Source organism: Stomoxys calcitrans, chromosome 2 (genome assembly GCF_963082655.1).
Source record: "Stomoxys calcitrans chromosome 2, idStoCalc2.1, whole genome shotgun sequence".
NCBI classification, from domain to species: domain Eukaryota; kingdom Metazoa; phylum Arthropoda; class Insecta; order Diptera; family Muscidae; genus Stomoxys; species Stomoxys calcitrans.
In genome coordinates this window covers 141,493,301-141,513,912 of record NC_081553.1, presented here as the reverse complement: position 1 = coordinate 141,513,912, position 20,612 = coordinate 141,493,301, and the positions used below count along the sequence as shown (strand labels likewise).

Below are 20,612 nucleotides of genomic sequence, written 5' to 3'. Positions count from 1 at the left end.
GAAAGATATCATCCTCAGAACTGTTTTTATTGCCAAAGGGAGATTGCTTTATTTCTTTCTCCCATTAGACAGTCTATTTTTTTTGAGCGAGCCTGGTTATTTTGTATTTTAAGCAATGGTTCCTTTCTAACACCCATTCTAGTAAGCATGTAAATTTGTGTACTTTAACAAACTGCCCAAAACATGACAGTCCTTATTTTATAGTCCACTACTTTCTACGCACATTTCCATTTGTTGTTGATGGCTTGGTAGTCAGTCTTAGTCGAATTCGTCGTCGAGACAAAGTGTAATATCCGTTGAGTACAGAATGTCCACTTATCGAAAGCTCACAAAAAGAAAAGAGGTATTTTTTCCTTCGTTTTAAATTGTTGTTCTCGGGAAAACGTTGGTCTCTCTGTTCGAAACCGTTTGTGTAAACGTTTAAGTGCTCCAACTGCAAAGGCTGCATCCACTAAAAGTCAATACAATTCACATTTTAATCAAGTGATAACAAAGGAAGGCGCAATTTACAATAAATCCGAATTGGGCCGTACACAGCCCCAATAGCCTCACATGTGTATTTGTGTCCTTAAGTATGCGTGTTTCTGCACGGGTTCTTTAATTTTTAATATCTCCGATAAAAGGCGTAATTAAAGTCAAGCTGTATTTAATTGGAATATTCTCTTGACAGATTTTTTAAACGTTGTCCTTGGAATGGCAATCGGCTTAAAACCCGTCCCAAGTCATCAACGGCAAAATTGAGAATGTTCATGGAAACAGATGCAAGTGACTATTATTAACATGACCGGAAGAGTGAGTCGAAAGTAAAATTGTATGCACACATGGGCATGAAACAGTGCAAATGTAAAGGTGCGAATTAAAAACGGAAGTGGCTGTGCTGGTCGCGAGGGTGGACAATAATCGACCGAAGACTTTAATTAATAGCTAACCAAATGTAACTATGGTAGAATTGCGTCAAAAAACAAACTCTAATTAAAATAAGCAAGAATGCCTTAAGCTCGGTAGGGCTGTAGCTTCTATATACAGATTAATTTTTTATTGAAATTCCGAGCAACAAAGACAATGTTTCGATGTATATGCTCATAGTAGTAAATGATAATCAAAAGTGTATTAAGAACGACCCATTTTCCATATACTCGTAATGGAGTGTGTAAAGGTGGCAATACACACTATGCGAAATACTCTTTTCCATAATTCGGTTAGCATGCGCTAGATGCGTTCATTGATCCGTCCCATGCTACTATGGACATACTCCTAAGCCAATAATTTGCTTATTGTTCGTTCTAAATTTTTATATGGGTAACTGCGTAATTGTAATTATAGTAATTGTGTCCTTCTTAAGGCCATCTATTTACCGTGAAAGGCAAGTACTAACCTAACAATGCCACTCAATGTTAAAAATATATAAACATGGAATTCGGAGACCAGGCCTCGCGGATGCAAAACAAGGAATGATATCAGGCCTCAAAGTCGTTGTCTTTTTCCGCTGGAAATTTAAATACTTTTATTTGGTAAAGGGGTCGGGATGTAATTCCCACGCCATAAGCTTGGACTGGGTCGTCCCGAAAGGCTTTGGATTAACCAAGTTTATAGACGGCAGTGCTCTTCCCTTCACGGCCAAGTCTTCTTTAACAGTTACTCCGTTATGGCCCAACACCCACACAAGGCGGATCATGGCAAACTCAGAGAAGGTCACAATCTCTTAAAACTCCAAGAATATTCGTGACTTTAGCGCCTGGTTGTTATTACCCTGATGGCTAGTTTACTCTTTAGTAAACTCTATATCATCTCACGCTTTCCGCAATCGCCCTGATATCCGTCTGCAGGACCGGTCAGGCAGTCGAAACCAGATTTCAGTCCATGGCTCTAGCTTTGATCCATTCATGTAGCATGATCTTCCAAATGGTAATACCAGGGTTCCGTCAATGCAACACAGTGCTGCAGGCAGCAGTGCCTCGCACTCGACGTGATGTGTCGTCTCAGGAATTCGATCGGAGACCTCTTCCATTCCTTCCAGGTTTTCTATGGTCGCCTCGATTATCCCCGTTGGTGTGTTTGCTCCTATCCTTTATCCATTCTCCATCGCATTTAGTCTCTTAGCCGCATTGGCTGTCTCGCACTTAATCTGTATGTCCACGGGTCGGATAACTAGGATTGCCTTCAGTGCCCAAGTGGGGTTGGTTCGCCCAGCCCATGACATGACGACAGTTCTCTGCGTCTGTTGTATTATGAACTTTTTCTCCATCGCAATACACCAAACTACTGAGGAGCATATGGCACGTCTACATACTGCCCAACATATGAGAGCCTTCTTGGTATGCTTCCGATTGTGACACTTCTAGTTCAACTTCCTGTCCAGGGTAACTCCAAAGTATTTTACTTTGTCAGATATCGAAATCGCCCCATTGAGGACACGTAGTGTGTCAAATTGGCTTACTTCGTCTTGAACAAGCAGATTTCAGTCTTCTGTGGGTAAACATTCGGACCCCTTAGTCTAGCCCAGTCGTATGTCATTTGCAAGACCTTTTCGGCCCGTATGCACAGCTGATTGGATCAGTAAGTCGGTGCTTACATTGTTTAAAGCGCCCTCGATGTCAATGCATACCGTACGTTCACTTCTTGGCATTGAAGAATTCTTTTATTTTTTGCACAACGATGTGCGAGGCAGTCTTCACCGACCATCCCTTGACCCTACTCTTTGGCATGGTATACCTTGCATGGTTTTTAAAGAAAGGTTTCGCATAGCTTGTCTTGCGGGGCTAGGGAATGAATATCACTCTACCTCCTGTCAAGCTTTCGGAGTACATGCAAGTCCTAGGCAGTATTAACGCTGGAAATATTTAATCAGGTCCGGGTGATTTAAATGGTCGGAAGCTCCTTAAGGCTTCCTTCTGTATTTATAAACCTTAGATTAACATCGTTATTTTTAATGGCTGTTCGCAGAATATCTTCCAGGAGGCACTTTTTGCCGCTCAGCGTCACCCTGCAGACCACTTTCTCAATATTGCGATTCTCCCAGATCATCCAGGTTTTTTTTTTGGCCTGATTTCCTTTCTCGAAGATGATAACTATCTTCGAAAAGTCCCGCTATTGCAGTTTTAATCCTGTTGATAATGTCATTAACGTCTTCCATGATCGTACAATTTAAATTATGTTGCCTAAGTCTTCTTCTGATTAGTCTTCCGAGTTTTGTCCAGTTGATTTTCAACTTATTATGGAAGCTTATCGGATTCGGCGTTGGACGTGCTATTCTAAACCTTAACTTCTCTATTCAGAACAGAAGTGTTGCATGGAGACCCTCCAATCCTGAACCTTATCGAAAATTTTCCTAACATATTGTCACATCTAAAACATTCTCCTTAATCCTATTAACAATGGTAGCTGTGTTAACAATATTAAGTGTTATTAGTTCGTTAGTTTTCAAGAATTCTGCCAGAGCTTGGTCCCGCTGACTTATGATTGTACTACCCCACGAAATATGGTGAAAATTTGCATAGCACCTTATTAGTACCTCGTTGGCTGTCTATTTTGACTTTCCCACCAGACATTGCAGCCCCCATAGGGTTGGCGGTGTAGAAGAGTCGAAAGGCAGATGATGCCAGGTATACTCCACCGTTTCCCTGTCTCATCACTGTTGCATCCGACGTTGACAACTGTGTGGAAAATATGCAATTTAAATTTAAGGCATATAATGTAGGTCCTTATGGCAGATATCCCATTTCTCCGACACCAAACCTTGCTTTGTTTGCTTTCTGACGCGAATTTGCTACCCAAACCTTTAATGAAGACCGTCGCCTTTGTGAGCTGAAGGATGTCAAAAATTGAGCCCTCACAAGGAGTGGGAATACTTTCAACGAGCTTTTTGACTGCATCGATACATTCTGCTGACGCAAAAACGCAACATCAAGATGTCCCCTCTATACTCACAGCTCTTAGTTTGTGTAGGCAGACCCTCTTCAGTGTTCAACACATATTCCAAAATCCATTCGTTAACCACATCCTCCACTTAGATCCGTAGGTCTGGGGGAATTCTACCGTCTACACTTCTGATGACGGCCACCACATGTGACTAATTTACGCTAAAATTTGGCCTTTCGACGCTAGACAATTTTTGCTTTAAATCCCATTATGTTGTGACGATTTTTTACAATGAAGGTCACATAATTATTACGACCATCAGGTCGATATTAGAAAACAGGTTACGTTTATTGTTAAATATAATGACAAAAAGACAAAAAGTTGTGGAAGTAAGTCCACAACTTTTTGTCTGTTCTAGACATTTGTAGAGGGGGACAAAGGCCTTCAGGAAAATTGCGTTGTTGGTCTATAGCTTTAATACAGGTGTTAAAGTAAACCACTTTCCACCTCTCCAACCTTCAAGGTGCAATAACTGTTGATTTACTGAACTGAATTATTTAAGACTCTAGAGAAAGAACAAGACGTGATCTATAGGAAAAATGAATTCTTTTATGCCATAGGGCACCGTTAACTAGATATTGATGGTTTAAACTTATAATACAATAATAGCTCCGTCATTTCTTATAATTTGTGCCACTATAATTATGCACAAAATAAAAAAAAAATCATTCCGTAATCTATAGCGGTTAAAAAATCGCGTAGTGTTCAATGTAAGAAAATATATTTTTTTTCCAATTTCCTTCAAGTTTTGCAATCTTTGGCCATCAAAGCATTATCATTTCTTGCTTAAAGCTGATGTTCTGGGAAAAGATTTAAATGCTTATTCGATTCATTTCGATATCTAACCATCTCGTTATCCTTAAACCAATATGGCCACTTTACTAAATTTCAAAAGATTCACATTGCAAAAATGCTTCACAGTGATTTTCCACTTTTTTCACTTTAGGTTAGGTTAGGTTAAACAAGTAAAAGCGTGCTAAGTTCGGCCGAGCCGAATCTTATATACCCTCCACCATGGAACGCATTTGTCGAGCTCTTACCACGGTATCTCTTTTTCGGCAAACAAAGGATATAAGAAAAGATTTGCTCTGCTATTAGAGCGATATCAAAATATGGTCCGGTTTGGACCACAATTATATTATACGTTGGAGACCTGTGTAAAATGTCAGCCAATTCGAATGAGAATTGCGCTCTTTGTGAGCTCAAAAAGCAAAATAGAGAGATCGATTTATATGGGAGCTGTATCGGGCTATGGCAGCTATATCAGGTTATGAACCGACTTGTATTTTATTTGACATAGTGGTTGAAAGTAACAATAAAAAACGTCTTGCGAAATTTCAGCCAAATCGGATAGGAATCAGCCCTCTAGAAGCTCAAGAAGTCAAGTCCCCAGATCTGTTTATATGACAGCTATATCAGGTTATGAACCGATTTGAACCATACTTTGCACAGTTGCTGGATATCATAACAAAATACTACGTGTCAAAATTCATTCAAATCGGATAGGAATTGCGCCCTCTAGCGGCTCAAGAATTCAAGACCCAAGATCGGTTAATATGACAGCTATATAAGGTTATGCACCGATTTCAACCATACTTGGCACTGTTGTTGGATATCGTAACAAAATACTACGTGTCAAAATTCATTCAAATCGGATAAGAATTGCGCCCTCTAGAGGCTCAAGAACTCAAGACCCAAGATCGCTTTATATGACAGCTATATAAGGTTATGCACCGATTTGAACCATACTTGGCACAGTTGTTGGATATCGTAACAAAATACTACGTGTCAAAACTCATTCAAATCGGATAGGAATTGCGCCCTCTAGAGGCTCAAGAAGTCAAGACCCAAGATCGGTTTATATGCCAGCTATATCAGGTTATGAACTGATTTAAACCATACTTGGCACAGTTTTTGGATATCGTAACAAAACACGTCGTGCAAAATTTCATTCCAATCGGATAAGAACTGTGCACGCCAGAGGCTCAAGAAGTCAAGACCCCAGATCGGTTTATATGGCAGCTATATCAGGTTATGGACCGATTTGAACCATACTTAACACAGTTTTTGGATATAATAACGAAACACGTCGTGCAAAATTTCATCCCAATCGGATAAGAAATGCGCACTCTAGAGGCTCAAGAAGTCAAGACCCAAGATCGGTTTATATGACAGCTATATCAAAACATGGACCGATATGGCCCATTTACAACACCAACCGACCTACACTAATAAGAAGTATTTGTGCAAAATTTCAAGCGGCTAGCTTTACTCCTTCGGAAGTTAGCGTGCTTTCGACAGACAGACGAACGGACGGACGGACAGACGGACGGACATGGCTAGATCGACATAAAATGTGACGACGATCAAGAATATATATACTTTATGGGGTCTCAGACGAATATTTCGAGTAATTACAAACAGAAATTAGTATACCCCCCATCTTATATTGGAGGGTATAAAAAGGATATAAGAAAAGATTTGCTATTAGAGCAATATCAAGATATGGTCCGGTTTGGACCACAATTAAATTATATGTTGGACCACAATTAAATAAAATGTCAGCCAATTCGAATAAGAATTGCGCTCTTTGTGAGCTCAAAAAGTAAAATAGAGAGATCGATTTATATGGGAGCTGTATCGGGCTATGGACCGATTCAGACAATAATAAACACGTATGTTGATGGTCATGAAAGAATCCGTCGTACAAAATTTCATTCCAATTGGATAAGAATTGCGCACTCTAGAGGCTCAAGAAGTCAAGACCCAAGATCGGTTTATATGGCAGCTATATCAGGTTATGAACCGATTTAAACCATATTTAGCGTAATTGTTGGGTATCATAACAAAGCACGTCGTGCGAAATTTCATTCCATTCGGATAAGAATTACGCCCTCTAGAGGCTCCAGAAGTCAAGACCCAAGATCGGTTTACCTTACCCTCCACCATAAGATGGGGGGTATACTAATTTCGTCATTCTGTTTGTAACTACTCGAAATATTCGTCTGAGACCCCATAAAGTATATATATTCTTGATGGTCGCGACATTTTATGTCGATCTAGCCATGTCCGTCCGCCTGTCCGTCCGTCCGTCCGTCTGTCCGTCCGTCTGTCTGTCGAAAGCACGCTAACTTCCGAAGTAGTAAAGCTAGCCGCTTGAAGTTTTGCACAAATACTTCTTATTAGTGTAGGTCGGTTGGTATTGTAAATGGGCCATATCGGTCCATGTTTTAATATAGGTGCCATATAAACCGATCTTGGGTCTTGACTTCTTGAGCCTCTAGAGTGCGCAATTCTTATCCGATTGGAATGAAATTTTGCACGACGTGTTTTGTTATGACATCCAACAACTGTGCCAAGTATGGTTCAAATCGGACCATAACCTGATATAGCTGCCATATAAACCGATCTTGGGTCTTGACTTCTTGAGCCTCTAGAGGACGCAATTCTTATTAGATTGGAGTGGAATTTCGCACGACGTGTTTTGTTATGATACCCAACAAATGTGTCAAATAAGGTTCAAATCGGTCCATAACCTGATATAGCTGCTATATAAACCGATCTTGGGTTTTGACTTCTTGAGCCTCTATAGGGCACAATTCTTATCCGATTTGAATGAATTTTTGCACGAAGTATTTCGTTATGATATCCAGTAACTGTGCCAAGTATGGTTGAAATCGGTCCATAACCTGATATAGCTGTCATATAAACAGATCTGGGGATTTGACTTCTTGAGCTTCTAGAGGGCGCAATTCCTATCCGATTTGGCTGAAATTTTGCATGACGTATTTTATTTTTACTTTCAACAACTGTGTCAAATAAGGTTCAAATCGGTTCATAACTTGATATAGCTGCCATATAAACCGATCTGGCATCTTGACCCGTAGAGGTCGCAATTATTATCCGATATGCCTGAAATTTTGTACGATGGATCCTCTCATGACCATCAACAAACGTGTTTATTATGGTCTGAATCGGTCTATAGCCCGATACAGATCCCATATAAATCGTTCTCTCTATTTTACTCGTGAGCCCCAATGGGCGCAATTCTTATACGAATTGGCTGGAATTTTATACAGGTCTCCAACATATAATTTAATTGTGGTCCGAACCGGACCATATCTTGATATCGTTTTAATAGCAGAGCAACTCGTTTCTTATATCCTTTTTTGCCTAAGAACAGATGCCGGGAAAAGAACTCGACAAATGCGATCCATGGTAGAGGGTATATAAGATTCGGCCCGGCCGAACTTAGCACGCTTTTACTTGTTCACTTTTAATTATTCCCTACATCACTGCTGTGGTACAGTGCATTATAAGTTACTTTAGCATTTAGTTAGCATTTGTTTGTAACTCACAAAAGGAAGAGAGATCCCATTGATAAGTATACCAATCGACTCTTGTTCTCTTTCCGATTCGATTTAGCTATGTCCGTCTGTCTATCTGTCCGTCTGCCCATGTTAATTTGTGTACAAACTATATGTCGCATATTTCATCCGATCGTCTTCAAATTAGATGAGAGCATTTTCTTCGGCCTAGAGACGAGGCATATTGAAATTGAAAAAAATCGGTTCAGATCTTGATATAACTCCCATATATATGTTCGTCCGATTTGCAGTAATAATACAATAAAATGGTCGCTTGTTAATGGATTCTCTTGAAATTTGGTAGAAAGGGTTTTCTCTTGACTTTCGATATTATTGGTGCATTTCATGAAAATCGGTCCAGATTTAGATATAACTCTAATGCATATATATCGCCCATTTTTCACTTCTAGAGCCACTGCAAGCGCACTTATTGCCAAAATTTTGTACAACGCTTTCTTCGATGACTTTCACAATATCCGTAAAGTTTGGTCGAAATCGGTTCAGATTTAAATATAGCTCCCATATATATGTTCGTCCGGTTTTGAGAAATATAGCAATAAAGTGAGATATAATAATATTGGTTAACCGGTTCTCTCGAAATTTGGCAAAAAGAATTTTCTTATGAATCCTAATATTACTGATGAATTTCATAGAAATTGGTTCATATTTAAATATAGCTGCCATATATGTATATCGCCCGATTTTCATTCCTAGAGTCACTACAAACGCATTTAATGACCAAACTTCAGAAAACTGTACATCGCTTTCCTCGACGACTACCACAATATCTATAAAGTATGGTCGAAAGCGGGTCAGATTTAGATGTACCTCCCATACATATTTGGTCCGGTTTTGAGAAATATTGCAATAAAGTGCTCATTTGTTAAAAATATAGACATTTCAAGTAGTGCTATTTTTATTGTTAAAAACCAAGTATGACGCACAGTGGGATGGAAAAAAATTTTTGAAATAAACCTGTCATTTATGAAGGAATAAAAAAAGCTTGCAAAATTTACAAAAATGTTATTACTATAACCGTCTCTTCAGCCAAAAGACACGATACCGCAAAATAATTGTAAATTTTGTTTGCTGTCTAAGTCAAAAAATGCCAAAAATTGCATTTTTTATTTGACTGAAGAATTAGACCTGTGCATATATTGTGGCAAATATATTGCAAATGCAACATTCCACTAAGGAACAGGGGCAAACAAAGATATTAAAAATACATTTTATCAGCTGGCCAAATGAATTAAAATTTGTAAAATCCGTGGAGAAATGCTTTCAAAACAACTCTGTAAAAATATAAAACAAGTAAAAGCGTGCTAAGCTCGGCCGGGCAGAATCTTATATGCCATAGATCGCATCTGTCGAGTAATTTTTCCGGTATCTCATTTTAGGCAAACAAAGGATCAAAAACAAGTAAAAAGGCATTAAATTCGGCCGGGCCGAACTTTGGATACCCACCACCTCGGTTATCAGGTGAAAATTGGATAACTTAAGCACCCAAATTCGGAACAGGCATTGAGTGGTCTAATATATATGTCACTATTATATTTTGTAACACAAAATATTGGTCTTTTTGGCAGATATATCCAATTATAAACCGATCTGAACCATATAAAGGTCGGACATCGTGAGGCTCAAAAAACTCACTGTTTAAAATTTCAGCGAAATCGGGTAATAAATAAAGCTTTTATGGGCTTCAGTCTCCTTATCGGCAAATCGAAATATAGTCCGATCTGAATCATATTTAGGTCGGATGTTGGGAGGTCTTAACCTACTCACTGTTTCAAATTTCAGGAAAATCGGGTAATAGATAAAAGATTTGATGGTCTTCAGACCCTTTATGGGGGGATCGGTTTATATGACAGCTATATCTAAATATAGTCCAATCTGAACCATATTTAGATGTCGGGAGGCTTAAAATAACCCACTGTTGCAAATTTCAGCGAAATCGGGTAGTAAATAATGCTTTTATGATCTTCAGACCCTTTATCGGGAGATCGGATTATATGGTATCTAAATATAGTCCGATTTGCACTATATTTGGGTCAGTTTTCGGGAAGCCTTAAACTACTCACTGTTTCAAATTTCAGCAAAATCGCAATGAAAATCAAAAATTTTATGGGGATTAGACCTTTTATCGGAAAATCGGTCTATATAGCAGCTATATCCAAATATGGTGCGATTTGGTCCGTTCAAGGACTTAACCAGAGTGCATCAAAAAGACGTATCTGTGCCAAATTTCATCTCAATATCTCAAGTTTTGTAGGCTCTAGAGTGATTACAATAGACGGGTAGGCGGACAGACACACGGACATCGTTAATCTTAGAATTTTACGACGATCCGAAATATATATACTTTGTAGGGTCGGAAATTGATATTTCTATGTGTTGCAAACGGAATGACTAAATGAATATATCCCTATCCTATGGTGGTGGGTATAAAAAAATTGCTATTCTATTGGAGCTATATGAAGTTATGGTCCGATTCAGACCATAATTGATTTGAATGTTGGAGACCATAGTAGAAAACATTATGTGAAATTTCAGCCAATTCGAATAAAAGTTGCGCCCTTTAGGGGCTTAAGAAGTAAAATAGGGAGATCAGTTTATATGGGAGCTGTATCAGGCTAAAGACCGATTAAGAGCATTTATGACACGTATGTTGAAGGTCATGGGAGAAGCCATTGTACTTGAGTCTCAAGAAGTCAGGATCACAGATTGGTTAATATGGCAGCTATATCAACTTATGGACCGATTTTAACCATGTTCGGCACGGTTACAGCAAGTCATAGCAAAACACCTCATGCAAAATTTCAGCCAAATGGGGAATAATTGGGAACTCTTGTGGTTCAAGAAGTCAAAGTTCAAGATCGGTTTGCATGACAACTATATCAGGTTATGTACAGATTAAAACCATACTTGGCACAATTCATGACAAAAAACTTCATGCAAAATATCATCCAAATCGGAAGAGAATTACGTTCTCTAGTGGCTCAAGAAGTCAAGATCCAAGATCGGTTTATGTGTCAGCTATATCAGGTTATGGATCGATTTGAACCATACTTGGCCATGACTTGGAAGTCATAACAAAACACCTCCATCCATTGGTGGAGTGTATAAAAAAAGCGTTTGTCGAAATTCTTGGGCACTATTAAAGATATATCCCACACAAAAGCATGTTTTTATACCCTCCACCATAGGATGGGGGTATACTAATTTCGTCATTCTGTTTCTAACTACTCGAATATTCGTCTGAGACCCCATAAAGTATATATATTCTTGATCGCCGAGACATTTTATGTTGATCTAGCCATGTCCGTCCGTCTGTCCGTCCATCCGTCTGTCTGCACGCTAACTTCCGAAGGAGTAAAGCTAGCCGCTTGCAAATTTGCACAAATACTTCTTATTGGTGTAGGTTGGTTGGTATTGTAAATGGGCCATATCGGTTCATGTTTTGATATAGCTGCCAAATTATCCGATCTTGGGTCTTGACTTCTTGAGGCTCTAGAGAGTGCAATTTTTATCCGATTGGAATTAAATTTTACACGACGTATTTTGTTATGATATCCAACAACTGTGACAAGTATGGTTCAAATCGGTCCATAACCTGATATAGCTGCCATATAAACCGATCTTGGGTCTTGACTTCTTAAGCCTCTAGAGTGCGCAATTCTTATCCAATTGGAATGAAATTTTGTTCGACGTGTTTTGTTATGATATCCAACAATTGTGCTAAGTATGGTTTAAATCAGTTCATAACCTGATATAGCTGGCATATAAACCGATCTTGGGTCTTGATTTCTTGAGCCTCTAGAGTGCGCAATTCTTATCCGATTTGAATAAAATTTTGCACAACGTGTTTTGTTATGATACCCAACAACTGTGCCAAGTTTGGTTCAAGTCGGTCCATAACCTGATATAGCTGTCATATAAACCGATCTTGGGTCTTGAATTCTTGAGCATCTAGAGGGCGCAATTCTTATGCGATTTGAATGAATTTTTGCACGAAGTATATTGTTATGATATCCAACAACTGTGCCAAGTATGGTTCAAATCTGCCCATAACCTGATATAGCTGTCATATAAACAGATCTGGGGAGTTGACTTCTTGAGCTTCTAGAGGGAGCAATTCCTATCCGATTTGGCTGAAATTTAGCATGACGTATTTTATTCTTATTTTCAACAACTGTGTCAAATAAGGTTCAAGTTGGTTCATAACCTGATATAGCTGCCATATAAACCGATCTGCGATCTAGACTTCTTGAGCCTCTAAAGGTCGCAATTATTATCCGATTTGCGTGAAATTTTGTTCGACGGATCCTCTCATGACCATCAACATACGATTGAATATGGTCTGAGTGGGTCTATAGCCCGATACAGCTCCCATATAAATCGATCTCTCTATTTTACTTCTTGAGCCCCCAAAGGGCGCAATTCTTATTCGAATTGGCTGACATTTTGTACAGGTCTCCAATATATAATTTAATTGTGGTCCAAACCGGACCATATCTTGATATCGCACTAATAGCAGAGACAATATTTTCTTATATCCTTTTTTTGCCTATGAAGAGATGCCGGGGAAAAAAACCGACAAATTCGATCCATGGTGGAGGGTATATAAGATTCGGCCTGGCCGAACTTAGCACGCTTTTACTTGTTTAGAGTTATTTTGAGCATTTTCCAGCAAATAAAGAATTTTGAAAATTGAATTGAAAATGCGCTTTTGACAGCCCGAAAAAATGAAGGCCCACCAATGGTCCGGGTCTTCTAGGGCCTGAAATAGTTCACGTAATCTGGATAATACTTCAGCGATAAAAAGAAGATATCTTCATCCATTTCCCAATGGCAGAATAATTTCTACTAATTTTTTATACCCACCACCTAAGGATGGGGGTATATTCATTTTGTCATTCCGTTTGCAACACATCGAAATATCCATTTCCAACCCTATAAAGTGTAAAAATCTAAGACGATGAGGATATGTCTGTCTGTTGAAATCACGCTACAGTCTTCAAAAATAGAGATATTGAGCTAAAATTTTGCACAGATTCTCTTTTTGTCCATAAGCATGTTAAGTTCGAAGATGAGCAATATCGGACAATATCTTGATATAGCCCCCATATAGACCGATCCGCCGATTTAGGGTCTTTGGCCCATAAATGCCAAATTTTTTATGCGATTTTGCTGAAATTTGCGACAGTGAATTGTGTTATACTCTTCGACATCCTTCGTCAATTTGGCCCAGATCGGTCCAGATTTGTATATAGCTACCATATAGACCGATCCTCCGATTTAGGGTCTTAGGCCCATAAAAGCCACATTTATTATCCGATTTTGCTGAAATTTTGGACAGTGAGTTATGTTAGGCTCCTCGTCATACTAGATGAATTTGGCCCAGATCGGTCAAGATTTGGATATAGCTGCAATATAGACCGATATCTCGATTTAAGGTTTTTTGCCCATAAAGGGCGCATTTATTGTCCGATGTCGCCGAAATTCGGGACAGAGAGTTATATTTGGCCCTTCAACATCCTTCGTCAATTTGGCTCAGATCAGTCGAGATTTGGATATAGCTTTTATATAGACCGATCCTCCGATTTAGGGTCTTAGGCCCATAAATGCGCATTTACTGTCCGATGTCGCCGAAATTTGGGACATTGGGTTAGGTCAAACCCCTTCACTTAGTTCTGCATTATGGCAAAGATCGGTCCAGATTTGGATATAACTGCCATATAGACCGATCTCTCGATTATAGGTTTTGGGGCCAGAGAAAACGCATTTATTGTCCGATGTCGCCTCAATTTGGGACAGTGAGTTGTGTTGGGCCCTTCGACATCCTTTTTCAATTTCACTCAGATCGATCAAGATTTGGATATAGCTGCGATATAGACCGATATCTCGATTTAAGGTCTTGGCCCCAAAAAAGACGTATTTATAATCCGATTTAACTGAAATTTGACACATTGACTTATGTTAGGCTTTTCTACATCCATGTTGTATATGATTCAGATCGGTTTATTTTTAGATATAGCTACTAAAAAGACCAATTTTTTGTTATACATAATTGAACAATGAGTTGTACTTGTTAGTATTTGGTCCAAATCGGATCATATTTCGATATAACTGCTATGGGACATAAGGTATGCAATTTTCACTGGATTTTGATGAAAGTTGATTTACATATATTTCCGAGGTGGTGGGTATCCAAAGTTCGGCCCGGCCGAACTTAACGCCTTTTTACTTGTTTTACCATCACACCGTGTGATGTCACATTTCATTGGATGGATGTGTAAGGAACTTTAATTCTGTACCACTTTTTCTACAAAAAACAGAGAGAATGATGAAAATATCTCTTTTCTATCCGATTTTATGTAATTGGCAATATAAACTACTACTACATTTCCGATGAACGTTCCATTAAGGAATAGGGAATACTTGTCTCTTATCAATGAGTGGAATCCGTTTAAAGTTTCTGCTCAGTGATTAAGGGCTTGTTTTTATGCCGAGTCGGAGCGGTGTGCCGCATAGCGACCCGAATTCTCTATCAGAAGATTTAACGTGGCAGGATACCTCACAAATGTAGCCGGAAGAACATTTTGCTAATTTTCACGCCTGGATTTGAACACAAGGTACAGCGTCACAGACGGACGTGCTAACCTCTGGTCCACAGTGACTTATTAAACATTCTTTTGAATGTTTTTAATTCTTTCTATTTCATATAAAAGAGTTCGGCATTTCGGACAAAGATCCCAGAAGATAATATTGCACCCCTGGATGCAATAGTGTAAGTTAAAACTATTGTGACATTAGCATACTAAGTTGCTTCCGGCATGCATGATTTTTGTGGGCGATGTCCCACTTAAATGCGATTGTTTAAAGATCCAAATGCGCTTCTTGTTTAACATCAAAAATGGAACATCAGCAGCACAAATTTAATTTGCCTTTTTCATGCATGTAATGTTTTCAATGAAAACACCGTTTTCTGCGATTTATGCCCCAAAAATAAATGATTTTTTTATTATTTTGTTTTTATATGCAGTGTGTTATTATTATGCCATTAACATACAAAGCTCAGTCTCCGATGGCGATTTAAGTAATTAATTAAAAAAATAAATGAAATACAATAAAAGTATTTAAATTTCAATTCAGTCCAAAAATCTATTCAGAATAATGCGTCAAAAAGTAGAAAACAACAACAAAAGATTAAACACAACACAAGACCTTAAACTCTCTTTAAAGCATGCGGATTGTTTTACTTGATCTTCGTTCAATGAGCTCAAAGCACTATTAGCATACACAACCGCTGATCAAAAGCAATATGGATGTAAAACAAATTCGTCTTTACCATACTTTGAAGCCATATTTCATGCACACCCTATGAAATAGATTGCTACACAAAAGTATGTGAAAACCATAATTCTTTGTAAAATTATAAAGGGTGATTTTTTTGAGGTTAGGATTTTCATGCATTAGTATTTGACAGATCACGTGGGATTTCAGACATGGTGTCAAAGAGAAAGATGCTCAGTATGCTTTGACACTTCATCATGAATAGACTTACTAACGAGCAACGCTTGCAAATCATTGAATTTTATTACCAAAATCAGTGTTCGGTTCGAAATGTGTTCAAATTTTGACAAATTTTGTTCAGCGATGAGGCTCATTTCTGGTTGAATGGCTACGTAAATAAGCAAAATTGCCGCATTTGGAGTGAAGAGCAACCAGAAGCCGTTCAAGAACTGCCCATGCATCCCGAAAAATGCACTGTTTGGTGTGGTTTGTACGCTGGTGGAATCATTGGACCGTATTTTTTCAAAGATGCTATTGGACGCAACGTTACGGTGAATGAACACATTTCGAACCGAACACTGATTTTGGTAATAAAATTCAATGATTTGCAAGCGTTGCTCGTTAGTAAGTCTATTCATGATGAAATGTCAAAGCATACTGAGCATCTTTCTCTTTGACACCATGTCTGAAATCCCACGTGATCTGTCAAATACTAATGCATGAAAATCCTAACCTCAAAAAAATCACCCTTTATTATAAATTCATGCATACTTTTGGAGCCTTCAAAATGCGCATTAGTATGCTAGAATAATTTTGTATTGCTTCCAAGACAGGAAACATTTTTTGCTGGGATGGTTTCCAAATCGGTTGTAGTAAATTGGTTGTAAAGGCTACAAATATTGTTTGGTTCCAGGAATATTTGTCATGAGTTTAGGGGACATATAAAGTAAAAAATCATAACCCAAATGGGGGTCTGGGCGTTGTGTTTTGAGAACTAGCTATTAAAATTTTTTGATAAATATAATTGTCCATCTTGAAGTACATATACAGCCCATTTAAGTTGACATATGTTGTTCAAATTTTACTTAAAACGCATCTACATCATGTCTTCTTTACAAGAGAACTTGACATTCTAAGTCAATCAAGACATATCCCCCGTCTGTGGAAATCAAGATAGCGGTCATACGCGTAAAGCTAGTCGCTCAAAAATTTGCACTGGTACTTTATGTTATTTGGGGCCATATCTGTTAAGATTTAGATAAAACTCTCATATAAAGTGGTCAAGCAATATGACTTCTTGAGCCGCTAGAAGCCTTAGACAGAAATTTGGTATGTCGAATTATCCTGCCCGGCCGAACTTGGCGCGTTCTTACTTGTGTTTTCCAGCATTGGTTCATAAACTGGTATACCTCATATAGATCGATCTTCCTATTTGGCTTTTTCATCAATTCTTATTCAAATGTAGGTAACACTCTTTAGCAATCCAGGAAGTTCTTTAAAGAGTATCAATTCAACATGAATAGACAATTGAAATAAAACAAGTAAAAAGGCGTTAAGTTCGGCCGGGCCGAACTTTGGATACCCACCACCTCGGGTATATATGTAAACCACCTTTCATCAAAATTCAGTGAAAATTTCATACCTTATGCTCATATACCTCATACCGAACTGAATTATATACGACAAGGATGTCGAAAAGCCGAACATAAGTCACTGTGTCAAATTTCAGTGAAATCGGATTATAAATGCGCCTTTTATGGGGCCAAGACTTTAAATCGAGATATCGGACTACATGGCAGCTATATCCAAATCTGGACCGATTTGGGCCAAGTTGCATAAACATGTCAAAGAGCCTAACACAAAGCACTGTCCCAAATTTCGGCGAAATCGGACAATAAATGCCTCTTTTATGGGCCCTAAACCTTAAATCCAGAGTCTATCAAATCGGTCTATACGGTAGCTATATTCAAATCTGGACCGATCTGGACCAAATTGAAGAAATATGTCAAAGGGCCTAACACATATCACTGTCCCAAATTTCAGCTAAATCGGATAATGAATGTGGCTATTATGGGCCTTACACCATAAATCGGAGGATCGATCTATATGGCAGCTATATCCAAATCTGGACCGATCTGAGCCAAATTAACGAAGGATGTCGATGGGCCTTACACAATTCACTGCCCCGAATTTCATCAAAATCGTATAATAAATGTGGCTTTTGTGGGCCTAAGACCCTAAACCGGAGGATCGGTCTATATGGCAGCTATATCCAAATCTGGACCGATCTGAGCCAAATTGACAAAGGATGTCGAAGGGCCTAACACAACTCACTGTCCCAAATTTCAACAAAATCGGATAATAAATGTGGCTTTTATGGGCCAAAGACCCTAAATCGGCGGATCGGTCTATATGGGGGCTATATCCAAATCTGAACCGATCTGGACCAAATTAAAGAGGCATGTCGAAGGGCCTAACAGAACTCACTGTCCCAAATTTCAACAAAATCGGATAATAAATGTGGCTTTTATGGGCCTTAGACCCTAAATCGGAGGATCGGTCTATATGGCAGCTATATCCAAATTGACAAAGGATGTCGAAGGGCCTAACACAACTCACTGTCCCAAATTTCAACAAAATCGGATAATAAATGTGTCTTTTATGGGCCTAAGACCCTAAATCGGCGGATCGGTCTATATGGGGCTATATCAAGATATAGTCCGATATAGCCCATCTTCGAACTTAACCTGCTTATGGACAAAAAAAGAATCTGTGCAAAATTTCAGCTCAATATCTCTATTTTTAAAGACTGTAGCGTGATTTCAACAGACAGACGGACAGACGGACGGACATGGCTAGATCGTCTTAGATTTTTACGCTGATCAAGAATATATATACTTTATAGGGTCGGAAATGGATATTTCGATGTGTTGCAAACGGAATGACAAAATGAATATACCCCCATCCGTCGGTGGTGGGTATAAAAATTAATATCACACAGTTCAGTGACTCAGGGTCAGACATTTCAATCATATACTTACATATTCAATTTATTTTGATTATTTAAGGCGCTTTTACACGGCATTTAATGTCTAATGACATGTCACTTTTTGTGTTCACATGTAATTGAAAATGTTTGTCAAAATTGTCAACTGACATACGATTCATCTTTTGTGCTATCACACCTATATGTTATTTTCGCATGACATAACCTAAAAATTTAAGCAAAAGCTGATTTTTTATGCGTAATAAGTGTTAAAGTTGTGAGAAAGCTGATTAAATCAAATATTTGTGAAAACAATTTAATTTCGGATTGCTTTCATTCGACTGACAACCAAAATAGCTGATTTATTTATGTTTTTGTCAGAAGGAATGGCACGCTCCAATCGCAAAAAATGACATGTGCTATTTCGAAAAGTGATTTTTATATATAAGTTTCGTTTGAATAACACGACATGTACAACTCAACATGCGCTAAATTTGACATGTCATAAGACAACTACATGCCGTGTAATAGAGCCTTTACCTGAAGTAGTCTTCAAGGGGAAACACATTAAATTAGCTTCTTAGATACACACAAACACTCATTGACTGTATTATGGCACTTATGAGTCAGTCATTTCAAACAAAGTTCCTGAAATTAAATAAACCGCATGACCTGATTTCTTATCTAAACGCTAATGCATGTTTCTTTTACATACAATATTTATGGAGAGATATGGGCCACCCACAGTTTAAATTCCATTTTCATTATACAAGAGCCAATGTTCCATTTCCACCAGTCCATAGCAAATTAACCATATATTTAAGTGTCCTGCCTGAAGGTTATTGCTTTTCACACACATATTCATATCCGACAGTAACAACCTTCTATTTGCTGTTGTTGCAACTTAGAATAGGTTGGTTATACAGTCTGTCATTGTTAGTCAGAGTGGATACTTGTATATCAGACAGTTTCAAGTTTAGGTTGTCGCCTGAGAGAATTCCGTAGAAATTGAAATGTCCGACGAAGAAAGTGTAAGTATTGTGCCGTGATAATAAAGGGTGATTTTTTAGCTATTATCGTTTGGAGTTCGGTGAACATTTCACTTTCGGAAGAGGCCAATTGGCCGCCTAGTTCGTGTCATTTAATGCCTTTAGACTATTTTTTGTGGGGCTTTGTTAAAGCTCATGTCTATACAGACAAGTCCGCTTCAATTAACGCATAGGAAACAACATTGAAGCATTTATTTGTGAGATACCGGCCGAAATTTTGAAAAGAGTATGGGAAAATTGGACTAAACGCATGGACTATTTGAGACCGTGACTGCGGTCAACATTTGCATGAAATCATTTTCAAACATTAAATTATATAAACATTAAATTATATATATTAAAATATATAGAACGGTCCTATCGTTTCAAACAAAGATTTCATGAATTGTTCTGAATTTTATGTGTTGTTTTTCTTAACTTTCCTCTAGCTCTTAAAAAATTGCCTTTTACATACATTTAGATGTATAAACATAAATTCTAATTAAAGCAGTCCAATAGTTAACACGGATTGTGATATCAACCCCCGAAAGTTCGCTAGTGTAATCGGTTTAATCACGCAAACCATTTTGCGACCTCACGGTGAGGGGTTAAACATGCCATCAGTGATCTTGAGGCTTTTAAATGTTTGATTTCAAGAATAACATCTAGCATGGAGCCACGAATAGCCAATTGAAAATGAGCTTATTTGAAAAGTTGTTTTTAGCATGGATTTGTTGATGGTTTAGTATATATGAGCAGAGATGGCCTGTCGGAAACTATGACGTATATGACATACATTTCCGATGTATAATGCGTACGTCGAAAACGTCGTGAACCTAGTCATAGTGCCCAGGTTGGAATGCTGCATAGGTTAGAATGTTCGAAAACGTCCTTGTTGGAATCCTGTCAGGAACATCAAACACATTTTCAGCTTTTGGTCTCTCTCACTAAAAACAAACAGATCCGCAAGGCGTAGCGCTGACTATAAAAATATTGAAAGCAAAAACTATTCATCAT

At 38.3% G+C, this 20,612-nt stretch overlaps 1 protein-coding gene across 3 annotated transcripts in view; it reads left to right on the top strand.

Annotated features, from left to right (window-relative positions):
• The first annotated feature begins 283 nt into the window (after positions 1-283).
• The window catches only part of LOC106094502 (calcyphosin-like protein), a 51,012-nt gene continuing 30,683 nt past the window's right edge, over positions 284-20,612 (top strand). Inside the window, exon 1 of one of the 3 annotated variants that reach the window (XM_059363199.1) lies at positions 284-343. In XM_059363199.1, the coding sequence (XP_059219182.1) occupies positions 308-343 (36 nt within the window). In that variant the 5' untranslated portion in view covers positions 284-307. Of the gene's footprint in view, positions 344-726; positions 793-19,508; positions 19,599-20,612 lie in introns of those variants that run through there. The other 2 variants (XM_059363200.1, XM_059363201.1) reach the window with 2 other exon arrangements.